This window comes from Rhinolophus sinicus, linkage group LG01, assembly GCF_036562045.2.
Source record: "Rhinolophus sinicus isolate RSC01 linkage group LG01, ASM3656204v1, whole genome shotgun sequence".
Lineage (NCBI taxonomy): Eukaryota > Metazoa > Chordata > Mammalia > Chiroptera > Rhinolophidae > Rhinolophus > Rhinolophus sinicus.
The window spans coordinates 132,175,071-132,192,077 of NC_133751.1; the positions used below are offsets into that span (position 1 = coordinate 132,175,071).

General features: G+C 34.0%; 1 protein-coding gene across 5 annotated transcripts in view; it reads right to left on the bottom strand.

Moving 5' to 3' along the window:
* Nucleotides 1-17,007, bottom strand: part of LRP1B (LDL receptor related protein 1B) — a 1,798,389-nt gene that overhangs the window by 916,689 nt on the left and 864,693 nt on the right. For all 5 annotated transcript variants that reach the window (XR_012497488.1, XM_074335786.1, XM_074335783.1 and 2 more), the window contains one exon: nt 15,260-15,422. Coding sequence is in view for 4 of the 5 variants with exons in the window: in XM_074335786.1 (XP_074191887.1) it covers nt 15,260-15,422 (163 nt within the window). In the remaining variant the exon portion in view is untranslated. The remainder of the gene's footprint in view (nt 1-15,259; nt 15,423-17,007) is intronic.

Consider the following 17,007-nt stretch of genomic DNA (forward strand, 5'->3'; position numbering starts at 1 on the left):
AACGCAGTTTCCAGCATCTGGTCCTATTTCTTAACTAGAAATTTCATTATCTTCAATCATCTAAATATATGTCTGTCTTATTTAGTGGGAGGTCACAAAAGATCCCGAAAGTATCTTTCTCTATGGAATAAATTGTGCATTACTCTTTAAATTTACCATGCTTCAAGATGAAAAAACAAGACAGGTAGCCACACTGTTTCAATAATTGCCTGTTGAGGTGAACCTCACCTTCGCTTGTGCTATTGGTGCAGTATTCATGGCCATGTTTGTCATCAACATCATCATTATCACCTCCATTACCATCCTTATCTAGTATTTGCAGGGCTTTGACATACAACCTTTAAATATCCACGATAAAATAATATGATTTTGTTCTCAAGTAGTTTGAATTCCCCAGCAAATATTCTCATAACATCAAATTTATGCATCTCTCTTTCATTGTGATTGAAACACGCTTTGCTTTTTCCACTTTTTTTTTTTTTGTGGTTGTTGTTTGTTCGTTTGTTTTCTTAAGAGAATCATGATAATATTCAGACAGCCATCATTCCCCACACCCCTGTCATCACCAAAGCCAACATGACTTAGGGAAGTTGAACCTACTTCCAGATCTTGGGGTGGAGTCTGATTAATACAAATCTGAACAGCACATGGTATTCTCCCACTGATTGATACTGCTCCTGGTATGAGAAAACAACCTTATTTAGCCCATTCTGACTGAAGTAATTAAGTTAGAGTCCATATTTAGGGGCCAGGTTTCTTTCTTTTTCCTGCTCTGTGAGACTAAGTAAGCAATTTTTCTCAGTTAATGCTTGCAACCCCTTATGACCATGGTGGAAAGGAATTAGGATGAAGCTATGCAAGGCAAAACTGATATGGAAGGGTCATGGCTGTCTGACAATATCACTGAGGTATTAATTCAACCAAGCCTGGAACCAACCAAGCTTGCTCCTCTTTGGCCTTCCTCTTAAGTGAGAAAATAAATTAATTTATCATTGAAGCCAGTTGGAATTCGGATTTTTGTTAGTGTCAAAAGAATTCTAAAATATATCGGCTATATTATTATACTATTTCAACTGACTTCTCTTTCTCTTCTATCTCTAGTGTTACCCCAACCAATAATCCATTTTGTCCTCCACTCTCAGATTGAATTCTGCAAACATTACAGTTATTCAGAGAATGCTCTAAAACAAACAAACAAAAAGATAAATAACCTTGTGTGTGTTAAAATCCAAGACACCCAGTCTGTAAATCAAGACGTTCTATGAATAGAAGTGAGATAGTAAGAAGCACAAATAGAAGAAAAATTATCATCCTGATGTCTAAAAGTGGTGTTGAAAATAAAATTTCCTCATGGTGTTTCTAGTCCTTTCTGAGAAGAGAGTCTTTAAGTTCTAAGAATCTGGAACCACTTATTTAAAGAAATTGCCCCAATGTGGAGATGCCTGTTATTTCAGTCATTGGTCAGGTATAATCTACTTTTTTATCTGATTATATATTTGCCAGGCAAACCTTTAATAGATGAATTGGATTTCTGAATGTCTCAAGAAGAAAGATGAATCTAATGAAAATGACGCATTCAAGATAAAATGATACACTTAAATTCTGAGTATTCAGGGGATTATAAAAAACTTTGGGAAAAGATAAATTCACCCAATTTAAAATATATTTTTGAAACAAAGGCTTTGGCATGCTAACCTGTTCTAATTTTAATTTGTTGATAACCAAAATTAAAATAATAATAATAATAATAATAATGCAATCAGATAGTAGTTACAGTGGCAGAGACAGTCATCTGTCAACCGGAAACTCATAGCCATCCCTTTCCAAAGTGTATAGTGGTTGATTACTTCCCAGCTAGAAAACATATTTTCTAGGCCTCTGTCTCCAGATGTGACCAAGTGACTAGATAGAATGCAACCTAAATGATGTATGTCATTGTTCAGCTAAAGTTTTAAAAAAGCGGACATCTCTTTCTTCTCTCTGGGCAAAAATCAGAGGATTTTGAGTCCCCAAAGGATATAGGAATCACAAGAGGAAAAGAGCTTCTATCTTTGTATCATCATGTAGAGAAAAGCTGGCTGATAACTAGGAACACATGCATTAGATTCTAACAAAAACAAACAAGTTTCTATTGTACTATCTACTGAAATTTATGGCAGTGAGTGTTACTATGGCAAATTTCGAAGTTGGTAGCACAAGTACAGGACTACATTAATAAAAACCTAGAAATATAACATTGGCTTAATGGTAAGATGGAAACAGCAGGATATCTATTGTTCAGCACTTAAAATATTCAAAATTAAAAGTGTTTGATGAAAATGTCATTTGCTATATCTTGGAAAAGTATGTTGAAAGAAAAAAAACACAAGTGCTTATTGAGCTTGTGGATTTAAGAAAAATTGAAAAGTATAATATTAGTAATTGTGTTTGTTCCTACATGCTTATTTTGGCAAGATATTACCCCCCCCCCATAAATTAATTAAATAAATAAATAAATAAATAAATAAATAAATAAAGTAGATTAGAATTGGCTGGGTGATAGCTAAAAGTGAAAGGGAATAGAATGAGTCCACAACTGGTGGTTCCCAGTATTGGAAAAGCCAATTGCTTCTCGGACTTGAACAGTAAGAAAGAAAAAATTATTGAAAATGGCTTTGAGCAACAAAAGTCAATTAAGACTTTTTGATTAGACAGAGGAATTTTGCCTTTAGACAAAAGGTGTTTGCACTAAATTACTGTTTCCAAGTCCTCAAAGAACACTAATAGAGTAAAAGAGAAAACTGAGAGAGTGAGGTAGAAATAAATAAATTGGGTTTGATAACTATTTCTAAAATATAACTTTGACTGTTGTTATTGTAATATTGAGTTAATGGGAAGCAAAGAAATCTATCAATTTTCAAGGGAATTCATAACCACAAAGACCTCAACTTAGCTTACAAAATCCTTTGTCTCTTTAAACCTTAAAACAATGTGAAAGGAGCAAGTAACAGTCTGAAACATATAGAGACTTCTATAAGTCAATCAACGAGGATATTCCACATTGTCAATTTCAGATGTAGTATTGAGGAGAACAGACTAGAAAGAACTTCCCAGTGAAAGCATAGGTAAAGGGACAACAATGGAAAATGGAAAACAGTGCAAGGAAAAGAAACATCTAGATAAGCGACTTCCAAACCACCATGGTAGAAGGTCTTCACTCTACTTGCCTGGAAGGTTTTCTTTTTTTGTTTTTTTTTTAGGTTTTTAGGTTTTCATTAAAATATAGCTAATGTACAATATTGCATTAGTTTCAGGTGTACACCATAGTTATTCCACATTTATATACCTAAAGATATGATCACCATAAGTCCATCAACCATCTGACACCACAGTATGCTATCACAATATTATTGATAATAGTCCCCATGCAGTATATTATATCCTCAGGACTTATTTGTTTTATACCTGGAAATTTGACACTCTATTCACCTGCAACCTTACCCAACTTTTTAATTTTTCAATTACAGTTATGTTTTCTTCTAGGTTACAAGGTTAGTGACCTTACATTTACAACTTTAATCTACTTTCAGTGAATTTTTATGAGTAGTATAAGACATGAGTCCAATTTCATTCTTTTATATGTGAATATCCAATTACCCCAGCACAAATTATTGAAGAGAATATCTTTTCTCCATTGATTATTCTTGGCTTCTTTGACAAATATTAGTGGACTTTATATGCTTGCGTTTATGTCCGGGCTCTCAATTCTGTTCCATTGGCCTATTTGTCTGTTTTTGTGCCAGTACTATCCTGTTTTAATTAATACAGCTTTATAGTATAGCTTGAAATTGGAAAGTGTGATGCCTCCTTCCTAAGCACAATTTTTACAAGTGCTTACAAAGACAACCATCTAACTAAAACTGAAAGAAGACCAAACACCTCAATATTTGTATTTTCCCTTTGAAAAATTTAAAAATAAATCTTTAGTAAAACACACTTGATATTGGAAAACATCCACTTTGAACATAAAGCAAGGACAGATTCTTCCAAGTCAAACCAGTTAAAATCTGGCTCAAGGGAAAATAGAAATTTTGGTTCAATATCCTGCAAGGCTCAGCAGTGAAGCAGAGTGAAATATAAATCGGTGTAAAATATAACTGTTGTTTTTTGCTTCTCTCTCTCTTTTTTTTTTTTTTTTTTGCTTGTTTGGTTTTGTTTAATATGATTATATGGCCTATTGTAAAATCCTAAATTTATGTTCACGTGTGAAAGAGTGATAAAGAATAAGGGGAATGATGTCAAGTACTTATTTTATTATTTTTACCTTTTGTCTTTTCCTCTGTAGTGTTCACAAAGCAATGCTTTCTCAGTTTTCAAAAATAACAGTTTGGGTCTGATCCATTATTTACCTCAGAAATTTCAAATACATTACTGATTAGCATTTAGTTTGTTGTTTAGAATGTGTTTTTCTTGTAAACTGTGATAACCATATTTTCTGATTTTAATATTTGATATTTGACATATAATTCTAATATACTCCAAGCTCTATGGGAGTATGGATCATACCATTATCATGATGTCCTGGTCAAACCTGTGTGATACTGGAAAGTTGCCCATATATTTCCAAAAAATGTACCAGTCATATCTACTTCCTATTTTAATAGATCTGTATGAAAAAAATCAAAATAATTTTAAACTAATTGAAAATATAAATCATTCTTTTCCAGCTATGGCACAGATTCTTCCAGTATACAAGCTATTCTCTGGCAGTAAGTAAGAAAAAGCTTTCATGCTACTTGAGAATCATTTTGTAATGGAAACAATAATTTACCTAATATTACCCCAGTGGCTTAGAAATACTCATGTAGCTTCCAAAAGTGTTGGAGAATCTGATAGAATAAAAGTTCCTGCCAGTTTCTTAAACAATGTCTTTAAAGATTTAAAAAAGGGATACTAGCAATGCTATCCAGAGTGCCCCATCCAAGCGTCCTCTCAGTATTGTAGAAAATGTTACAGAAAACCAACCAACCAAACAAACAAACTGTAACTTGCCTTGGAAAGAGGTAAATAAAATATTCCGTAGAGTGAGTTTTAATGATTTAGGCTAAATGGAAATGATGGTGTTCTCCTAGAAGAGGGAATTAAACATTGCAACAAAGTATTTACCCAAATTCTAAATAGATTTAGCTAAGTGAAAAGAGACTGATTGGTGCATGGAAAGAAAAATAAAAGACCAAGGAATGCACATGAGAATGGACTATCCTACAAGAATGGAGGTGACCATGTGCCTTATTTCTGATCAAGAAGACATGAGGAAATGTCTAGTGTGTGAGCTATTCTACACCCAAGAAACAATACTGTTTTTTAACTAAATTCCATATTTCTATACAGGATCTCTGGAATGTCAGGATTCTTCTTATGAACACAGAGGAATTAGCCTGAAAAGATTACATTAAAGTTAGCATCTCAGAACAAAGAAGTGAAAGGAACCCATGATTTTAATAATTTTGTTGAGCCAATAAAATAACCTACCCAGATTTTTAAGTGAAATCATAAATTACTTTACAATTTAAGATACATAGTTGTTTTTCTGTTATTTTATCTGAGTGGACAGGATTAACCAGAGTGATAATTCTGAGAAGACATTTCTTTTAAAATAAGTGGTTGGAAGATTGGGAAGACATTAGATATAATTCTAAAATTGAATTGTGAACTCAGTAATTTAGAGAACAGCTTAGCAAATATTAAAACAATTATAGAGTGAAAAAGAGACAGAACAACAAAGAGAGCAAATCAAGATATGGAATATTTTGCATTGTTTTGAGTTTATGAATGCTATGAGTCAAGAACAAAGTGGCAGTTGAAATAGTTTGGGTTGTTTCCAATGTGGCTGAACTGAACATAAACCACTCCAAGTTGCTCTTCCATATCCCCACTAATTACAATATAATGGAAAAATTATTTGTAACTGAAAGAGACAGTAATTAAAGATAATGCCATACACAAATTTCCACATGCAAAAAGCTAAGAGGAATTTGGAAAGAGGTTGAACCTAGACAAAATTAATTAATGAGAATAATTTGAATCATATATAAGATAGCTACTATAGATTCATACTCTTGAGTGAGCCTTTAAACTATTAACTTCAGTAAAAATAGTGCCGATCATGAAACACATACTTGCATATCTCCGTTGTCTCATCTATTCACGTCAGCAACTCCTAAAAGGAACTTTAGATTGAAAAATGTCAGGTAGTGACTCTTCCGATGTGCTTAGTAAACTGGCCTAAGATAAGTAGATGCCCATTGTTTAGGTAATTCTCTATGAACCCAAATGCCATCCAAGATGTTAGACTCACCAAGAGAAGGTAGTAGTAGTGTAAAATAGGAAATAAGCATAGATATACTTAGATAGATTATAGAGAGATAAAAATAAATATATTTAAGTTCAAATGATAGCCACTTGAGTTTCTCACTACAGGTAAGAAAACACATTAGAAATTTGTTTTTTTTTAAATAATTCTTTCTCATTTATTTATAAGACTAGAGATGTTATCATTGTACTGCATTAATCACTCATTGAGTGTAAGGAGAATGGACAACTTGGGACTCTCTTTCGGATAGTTGAATGCAGAAGTCATTCCACCTAAGTACTACTACTACGTGTAGGACTGAGATTATTTAAAATATATGCTAATAACCCAAAATATACATTTAGCAGTTTATTTGTTCAGCCTTTTGTTGTTGGTTTTAAGAAACTTTAAGTTCAAGATGCCTAAGAAGGAAATTATAGCAGGAGAATGATTATTGGAGCTATTAAAATGTCTCTGTTTCTCTCTGAGATTTCTTCTAATGAAGAAGAATATGTGGGAGCATTTGAGATCTTGCTCCGTGTCATATGCATATGTTGTCAGTTTAGCTCAAATAAACTTTTATAAAAATTCTCTACAGTTTGCACATTCCTGATAGGGACATTTGCTTGGTGCAGTATGGCAGGATTCTGAAGAAGACTACCTAGGACCAGCCTGTGGACCCGGACCTGGTGCTACGTACAAACAAGGGTCCATTGTGCCCAACCGGCTCCTCACTTCATATCCGGTGAACTTCAGCAAGTTTTTCTCAGAACTCTGGGTCTCTTTGCTTCAAGTAGCAGGCCATAGATTTGTTTGAGCTGTTCTTAGAAAATCCTCAAGGTGGCTAAGGGTTGAGATAACTGAGGGAAAGGAAGAAAAATGCATTCTGCTTTAAATTTGCACTTTTAATTGGATTGATTACTGAGAGTCTAAACAAAATCTTTTCTAGTGAAATGAGAGACTGAACTTTTCTTAGCTCTGGAAGAAAGAAAACAAAAAAATCTTGCTTCCCCAACCTGAATAGCCAATGGGGTGATGATGGTTGTTTAGAACCCCAAATCTGGAGTGGGAGAGATGGGTCCACTGTAGCAACTGTAGTAACATAGCCAATACCACAGAAACCAACAGGAACCCCAAGGAGGACAGGGCACCCTGGAATAGGTGCACCCTAAAAAGGGGGCCTGTCCTTAGAAAGCATTACAGATCTGGTGACGTCTGGAAATTTCTTGCTGGCCTTTGCTCAGATATTCTTAGTTGACTAAGAATCTTTGTGTATTTGCCTGAAGAAACATTTCCTCTAGGGTGTAAAGCAGTCCTGTAGAGCTATCCATCACATATGGTTCATCTGGAGACATGCACCTAACCGATGGTTTTCCCTAGAAGTTTGTTCAGATTCTACAGATCTCAAAATTAACATAGGAAATTGTTCCTCTAAAGCCAATAAGCCCCATGACAGCCAAAATCATATTATTACTAAGATGTCCAAAATAGGGATACTTTCATACTTCTCAATTCGTCTTTTGTGTGCATAATTAGAAAGAGCTATGTATAAAATTAGGCAGAATGGATGGAAAGCATATTTAATTGGTCTCTCCAAGTTTCAAAAAAAAAAAAAGGATTTAGATAAATAGATGTCAACCTATGATGTCATTTAGGCGTCAATCCAATTCTTTGAGGTATTCAAAATGGCTGTCCTTATTTTAACAAAGAGAAAGTCATTTGGAACTTGACTTGTCAAGGAAAGATATAAATTGTAAATGCCTCCAGACCAAGATTTGGATCCAATTGTTCTTTTATAAACGAGTAAGTTTTTCTCACTGCTAAATGGTCTCTACTTGTGTCTGTCTATGTGTGTCTATATATGCATGTTGTAAATGTGAGATAATGTTCTACCTCTGGATGATATTATTAAAATGAATTTAAAGGCAAGCTCTTATAAGGATTGGGTATTCTAAAATTCTCGAAAATATAGAAACTAACTAAAATGTTTTTCAGTTTATGTGATCTAGGACTCATCCTTAGTACTGTGTTTCCCCAAAAATAAGACCTAGCCGGACAATCAGCTCTAATGCGTCTTTTGGAGAGAAAATGAATATAAGACCAGGTCTTATTTTACTATAAGACCTGGTCTTATATAATGTAATGTAATGTAATATACTATAATAATATAATATAATATAATATAATATAATATAATATAATATAATATAATATAATATAATATAATATAAAAGAACCAGGTCTCACATAATATAATACAATAGAAGACCCAGTCTTATTTTACTATAAGACTGGGTATTATATAATATAATAGAAGACCGGGTCTTATATTAATTTTTCATCCAAAAGCTGCATTAGAGCTGACTATCCAGCTAGATCTTACTTTTGTGGAAACAGGGTAAATGAAAGCTAGCTTAAGTTTACTGGTTTAAGTAAAACAGACATGTCTTTATTTTGCCTGGGTTTTACAAAAAATAAGTCCATGTTAATAATGGACTTTGACATCTATGAAAAATATCTCTGGATGCTATAAATTGTACAAGCTACAAAATATTAATTGCTTACTTAGTTTTCATTAGAATTTGAGGTTTTAGGGGTTAAAATCTCAATACATGTAGGAATAACTTTGCATTGTTCCAGAAGGGCCCTGGAACACTCCAAAATATATATTTTTTTAATATTAAATTGCATGGAAATTATTATAAAATAAGTGATGTAAAAGTTCTAGTGTGTGTTGTATGCATAAACAATGCTCTAAATTAGACAAATTGTCAGGACTATGGGAAACCCAAGACAGCTGCTTTGTTCTTCCCTGCACCCTGGCTCCCCACTTTTCATTGTTTGCATTCCTTCATCCATCACAGTGCATTTAAATTGGATTTAGGTGATGGAATTTATAAGAAGACATTATTGACAGGAGACATCTTACACTATTGCCAAGGTTTGATAGCGTCACTTCAAGAAAATGTGAAGTTGGTAATAGCTTCCTTTCACACCAAGCTCACAGGAGACAAAGACTTTAAAGATCATTGATCGTCACCTGGAGATTTTGTTTATTGTAAAGGACATCATATAAAAAACACTCTCCAACTCCATTAGAAGGGATATTATCAAGTGCCTAACCATGAATGCACATTTACCACTAAGAACATCTAAGAGGACAAGAAGCCATAAACATTAGAGGTAGACAGCTCTCCCAAGATTGATGAGATCTGTATACCTATGGATTGATGGTGAACTCAGAATACGTTTTGTTTGGTTGTCTTTACCTGTCTGTGACTGATATTAGTCATCATAACAGTTATACTTGTATTGGGGTTTTGCTATATAGTCCAACTATTTATGACTACCGAACATGTATAACTATGAATACTCTTTTCATGTCTTATGTAAATGTTATACTAGGTGTCAAATACAGAAAAATGAGACAAAAGGCAAAACTTGGATCATGACAGTTTACAGGATAGAGATGATCCAGAGCATTTTTGGTTGCAATGAAAGCCAGAAGAGCTGGCTGCTTTCCATTTACCTACCCTTCCCTTTTTTGGGAAAAATTTGACCTCAACTCAGATCCTGTTGTTATGGCATTGCCCCATCCCCAGTAGTCAACAAGATGCCTTTGATACGGAGACTTCCTAAGAATGAGCCTTCCTAGGGCTGTGAAACCACACTGTCCAATCAAAAGGTTGCTTGTTAATACAGGCTTCGGATTGATTTATGACCAAAAAAGGGGAACTGTGGATGAAAAAAAAAAGTCTGTGGGGAGGATTCTATGGAAAGTAACCTCACAATGTGATCTAATCATAAATTTCTAACTGGGCAGGTCCTGGTGGGTAGTCACACCCCAGGCCTATAACTTCATTATTAAAAGGTTTCTCTTTGTCTTAAGTAAGCCTTGTCCATTGTTTCTGTTCATTTAGGTTAACACACCTTTGAAATAAACAGTAATCATACTCAAGAGAGCACATAGTCTTGTTAACTATCATGTAATCCAATTCCCACCTTCATGTAATCTTTCTTACCTCACCTTAATATCACATACATAAAAGAAGCTGCAAAACTGTTATTCTCAGGAGCATTTGAGATCTTGCTCCTCAGAACATGTTGTCAGCTTGGCTCAAATAAACTCTTATAAAAATTCAAAAAAGAAAGAAGAATATGCAAGAAGATTTTGAGGGAGATTACATTTACATTGACTACAAGAAACATATCTCTTTTTGAACAGTGGGGAGATGTATCTGATTGTAGAAACTTGTCATATGGCTATACTGAAGTGGTGAGGGAGGGTAGGAGATTATCTATCTATCTATCTATCTATCTATCTATCTATCCATCATATTTCTACTGATAGATAGGTAGACAGACAGACAGACAGACAGACAGACAGACAGACAGATAGATACATTATTTCTGGGTGTCTGTGTAAAGGGTAGTTCTTACTTAAAAAGTCAGGACTCACAATTTATAACATATCAAAGTGTGAAAATGAATTTCAAGTGATTTAGCGATAGTCATGAATTGCAGATGAACATATGAGCCTTCAAGACTGACACTTCTATGAGGAGAAAAAAAAGTACACAGGGGTATGTCTTCACATGATTCTTAATGTTCAAACCCATAACAACTACGGAACCATCTCAATCGTCAAAGCAATAGGTAGTGGTTAACTGTGGGGGTGCAACCTGAAGGTTTTATTTGCCCACAGTGTAGTCTGAGGGAATTTTGTAGCCAAAGGTCTACAACAATTCTTGTGTCCTATTGCAAGTGAATAATGAATACAGGCTCTAACTTGGAAAGTGGACTGGCTCCAGGAACCACATAACTGAAGTGAAAAACCTGATATTTACTTGAAGGATCTTCTTGTTACAAAATCCCTTTCATGGGCACAGGCAAACTTACTTCATTGTCTAGCTTCCCACATGCACACAGCATCTCAGATTAGAATTTCATTAGTCAGCCCTGTTCCCTGATGAGTATTAACTTTGATTCAATCTTTATCTCCTCTGCCATGATTAGTTTTACCAACAGTGGGGATCCAGGTGAGTGAGGGGAAAGGGTTTATTAACCCTTATATAAATACTGTCAATTACTCCTGTGTGAATTCAATTTCTGAGACTTGAGCTTTACTCCTCTGCCTTCTGGCAGATGGCCTACTCTTGTAGAGAATATAGGAAGGACTCTTTCCCCTCAATACTGACAGGGCATCACATATTCACAAATAAATCCTGCAGGTCACTGCCATTCACTCTTTATAAGTCAAAAGTCTACCCTCCACACAAAACCAGTATATACTGTACTTGGAAACTATTCAATTTCTGCTGTTGAACATGCCATGGGAGATTTCCCTATCTCCCTTAATATAGCCATCTCATATAAGTCTATGAGTTTGGGTTCTATACATGGTACTTCAAGTACCCCAAAACATATGTTTCCCAAATTTTCAATTGCAACTTCAGTACTATCACTAAAACAGTTCTTAAATGTTATAATTTTTTTAAAAATAATTATAATGCTTAGGATTAATTGATCCCTCTTTTTCAATATTGTTGCAACAATTCATGGTAAAATGAATTCTTGTCTCAAGTTTAGTGTGATGATTTTAAGAGGAAGCTTAGGACCATGCTTTAGAAACAAAAATGTGAACTAGCTCCACTCCAACCTTCATTAGACCCCAAATACTGCATGGTTTATTATTGAAATAATGTCGTCTTCAAAAATACAGGTTAACTAGAAAGGTAACTATGAAAGGAATGTATTCCTTTTTTTATCTTTTGAAATATCTTGAAGGTAATCCAAACCCATCTTACACAAAATGAGTTATTAAAAGAATGTTTCCTCTGATACTTTTCCTATATCACAGTTACTCTGTACTTTAGCTTCCAACTTCCTATATGTAGTTCATCTTTGTTCCCCAGCTATACAACGTTTTTTCATAATAGTATCATAATTCTTGACATAGCAATAGTTATTTCTGAGGCAACATGGAAAAGAGAACGTCACATACTCTACAACTCAGAAGTGTTAAAATGCTTTACACGTTTTACTTAATTTAATCCTCACAACAGCACTTTACGGTAGTATTATCATTATTCATATTTTTAAGATGGGAAAGTAAGGAACAAAGAGGCATCCAGCATCACACAGCTAGTAACTGGTAGAGCCAAAATTTGATCTCAGAGAGAGGGACTCCAGCATCAAGCTCTTAACCATTAAACAAGCAGAGCCCTAATAACTGCTTCTAGAAACGCTATTATTGATGTTGGATATCTATGCTACCTTCCAATCTATCAAACATTTTTTGAAAATTTCTTCAAGGAACCATTGGAAGAAAATAATTGCTAAAATTTTAAAGGAAGAAGAAAATCTCAAGAAACATCTCAAAAGAAAACAGTCTGAATTCACGAGTCAATATAAACATATCGAAAAGCAACAGAATGAACAAACAAGGTTTATAAGTAATCTCTTTCTGCCAGATTTGGATTGGAGTCTTGTGCAAGTCATATTCAGAGTCCAGAGAAAATCAGTAATTTATATTCAACCCATGAAGAACAATAGTAGCAACACTTTAATTTAATAGAGATAACGTGTTAATACTATAATAGCCCTTAGATAAAAAGGGAAGATGAGGTTGAGAAAGTGAAGTTAAAAGTATAAACAAGAAAATATATATTTTCCAATGCAACATTTGGGGAGGTAAGAAAAAGCTCCCTGTATTTCCATATCTGTTAAGGTCAAGTTCTAAGTGTCAGGTTAGATTTTAATACATTCTGGTATTTCCCAACTGAAGTTATAAGAGACAAATAAAAAGATATATCATCCTATACAATTAGGGAAACGTAGGACTATCCCACTGTTCGTACATTTCCCCTTTAGCAGGTGATGCAGCTGCTATAGTCATGTCCTAGGCTCAACTATTCAAATTACTCTCCAGCCCAACAGTTTAAGTTAAAGGAAAAACTTATGTTTACTTCTATAGATAGTATCACATTAATTCTAGCCAAATTTCTGCTATTAAGGAAAAAGTAGAATAAAGTTGAAAGTGTTCTGCTACAAAGAGGCTTTCTACAATTCTACAAAAAACTTCTGGAGAGACAGCAAACTGAAACAAAATTTTTCAAAGAACTTATGATGATAAATGATACATGGCAAAGTTATATTTACACAGTTACTAGGCCCAAAGGATAGAATAAATGCAGACAATGTCGGGGTTTTCTACTCCTAATTCCTTTGACAACAATGACAAAATATGGTTCTTTCATGTAATGACAGGGAGAAATAGGAAACTTGAGAACATAAAATATGGTGCAGCTCAGAAAGGGAGATGGTGTTCACATATATATTTCAGATTGGCAGTTCTATTTGAGAAGGGTCTCAGGATCTTTGTTTTTCAAGAGTGGGAAAGAACAAAAATGGTAGAATGAGGAGAGAAACAGAATAGCTTCACCTTTTAACATTTTTGACAGGCAAGATTGTCTAAAGGCTAATCTGAAATTCAGTTAGCACATGCAGGGAAAACCATGCAAGCAAATATACTTTCTAAACAGAATGCAAAAAGAATGTTATTTGCACATTTGTACATTTCCATTTTTTTCTTACTACCCTTATCCAACAACCCACACAAATAAGATTAAATACAGCTTCTTTTACTAATGTCTTTTGAAGCATCACTGCAGTCAGATTGAGTCAAGTAACCATCTGCTGCAAGTACAAATAGAGCTACATTCAAGAATTATATTATACAGCCTTCCTTGCAAAGTTCTTACGTGCAAGCTGTTCTTGTCAAAATCAGAACCATTGTGATGATGCATCTTAATATTCAATCAGACTTTAAGTAAAGAGTGACAAAAGTCCACATATGGATGACAGCTGTTTCTTCAGTAAATATTTCCCCATTTATTGAATGGAGGCTTATGGCAGTTTAAGATATGTTCCATCAAACATTTCAGCCTGAATTCTCTGGGAATGATTAAAACAATAACAAGGATAAAATTCCACTTTTCAAATTACATCTGGAAAAACAACAGCTCCTCCAATTAAAGTTGTACACTGTGCCATTAATTTGAGAGTATCCAGTATTAAGAGCATCCTTTACTACTGACTGATGAAAGAACTGAATTTATAGGACTCTATACATTTTTTGTCCTTCCCTCTCTAATAATAGCATAACCTTTATAAAATTAAAGCAAAATTTCTATATTGATTTTTTAACCAAATGAACAAAGTTGATGGGGATTTAAACATTTATGCCTAATTTTGATAAACTGTATAATATTAAGAAAGATTAATGAGACTTTAGCTATAAGAAGCTCAGATAAGACCTTTCAAGCAAGAAAGTGACTTGTAAAATTCAATAGTTAAAAAAAAAGGAAGATAAATTTTGGTGAAGAATTAAGTAACTCCATAATAATTGAGTGTTCACATATCAGTCGCTAGAGGAAAAGAAAAAAAAAAAAACTGGTCGAACTAACAAGGTGATCTTATGGCTTTTGCAGTACTCTTGAACACGCATTATGTCTCTTTTATAAATCCTAAATGTTGTGTTAGATGTGAGTCTGTTAGTAGTATATATTTCAAGTAGCATTTTTTTAAGTTTGCTAACTACAAGGTCCACTGCTAAGTAACTTAAAATCTTCTGTTTTTAGCCTAAAACTGTTGTGAGGCTCTTCTTTGGTGACTCCAAAGCAATTCATGAGAAGGTGGCAGGTTATTTGTGTTTTAGGATAGGCCTGCAATATTGATGTGTTAAGGATTGCTGTTTCTCAGCTTCTGCATGGTAAATTACACCCTTTTTTTCCTTCCTGCAAGGCAGTTGTTAAAATTCTAAAAAAAAAAAAAAAAAAAAAAAGAGCTTGTAGTCTTATATTCCACAGCTCTCATCAGACTCTGCTCATTTTTTCAGATATAACACTGTAAAAGAGAATACCTTACCCTGCTGTTGGATCAACTGCTATTGCCTTAGGATTATGAAGCTCCAGATCAATCAGGGTGACACATACAGACCCGTTGTAATTACAAACAAAGATCCGGTCACTGACATGGTCCACAAAATAGAGATTTCTGGTGAGCCAATCAATCGCCATGTGTTGCACATCTGAAAAACATGCACAAACACACAATTGTTGAATCACAGGTACACATAGAGTATCATAGGCCAGAGTACATAAGTTTGCCCAAACTTTCACAGAGGATATTTCAAAAGTATAGGTAATTTTACGATAAAAAAACTGCAAAAACAATTGGTTGATATGCCACGATAAGTGATAAATTATTCTGTAAAATAATAACTACTTCTTGATACCTTTCTTCTCGCCATCTAAGGAATGAGGATAACCAAGACAATGGACAAAGAGTTTTTAAATATTAAAATATAGACATTTACAATTAAATATTTCTCCTAGTTTTTTGCATATGCCCCAAATAGTTCATTCAACCCAGTGGACATAACTGATGCAACAGCACAGCTAAACTCTTTAGTAGTAAGAGAAATACAATTTTTTTTCTGAACTTAAGGTAAATCTTTATTTTCAGATCCCCTTCTGTTACAAATAGGAAGGGTGAAGAAGGTAGAAAAAGATATCTACAAGGATCCCTTTGTTTACAAAATATATCCAAAAATTGGAAATAAAGCAAAAGGGGAGGGGAGGCATTATAAACAGGCCTGATCAAAGATTAATTCTCTGGAAAATAATATCCAATAGTATCCAATAGTACTTTCTGCAATGATGGAAACATTGTCTACCCATGCTGTCCAATAAAGTAGCCACTATACATGTGTCTCGTGAGCATTTAAATTGTGGCTAACATGACTGGGAAACTGAATCTGCATTGTATTTCATTTTAATTAATTCAAATTTAAATTGTAAAAAATGTAGGTAGCTATTGGCTACTATGGATAGTGTCGCTCTAGAGGAATATGTGTTTGACTTAATATTTTCAATTTGTTCAGACCTATATATTGTGAAATTTCATTCTAATTTGTAGATATTTATCTAGTAGAAAGGATAATCCCAAAGGTTATGGTTTTTTCCCCATACCATTAACCGTTTTTATACCTAACCTACAAATCATATTTAAACACTCTTTGTCTTTAAAATGCCTATACATATCCAATTCCACTAATTCACCTAGATCAGCAAGGCTGGGCTGGTTACCTCAATACTGCCATAAATAACTACATTTCTGGTCCTATTCATTCCTAACTTTTATGACAGTCACATTTTTAACTATGGAAATTATACTTTGATACTTCCTTGTTTGGTTTTACTATGGATCTATGATTCATTGAGCAATAAGTCCTTCACTCTGCAATCTGAAGCAAAACATTCTTCCTAGCCTATACTTCAAACTACTTCCTTAGTAACATGCTGCTTCAGTGAATGATATTCTTTCAACAGAAAGACTAATAGAGATGCATGTGCCATCATTACCATCATAATGGTATACTGTCAAAGCAAAATAGAGAAAGTAGCAACCTTGTGGGAATTTCTATCATGCCTCAGAAGCACAAGGAGAAAGTGGACATTGCATTAATTGAATACACATTTTCAAGCTATCAATTATAGTTCCATTCTAAATTACAGCCTGTATGGAAGCATAAACATTTAAACATTCCGCAAACAACATGAAGCTTTTTTTCAACCAGTTCAGTGACCAGGATTTAAAAAAAAAAAAAAAAA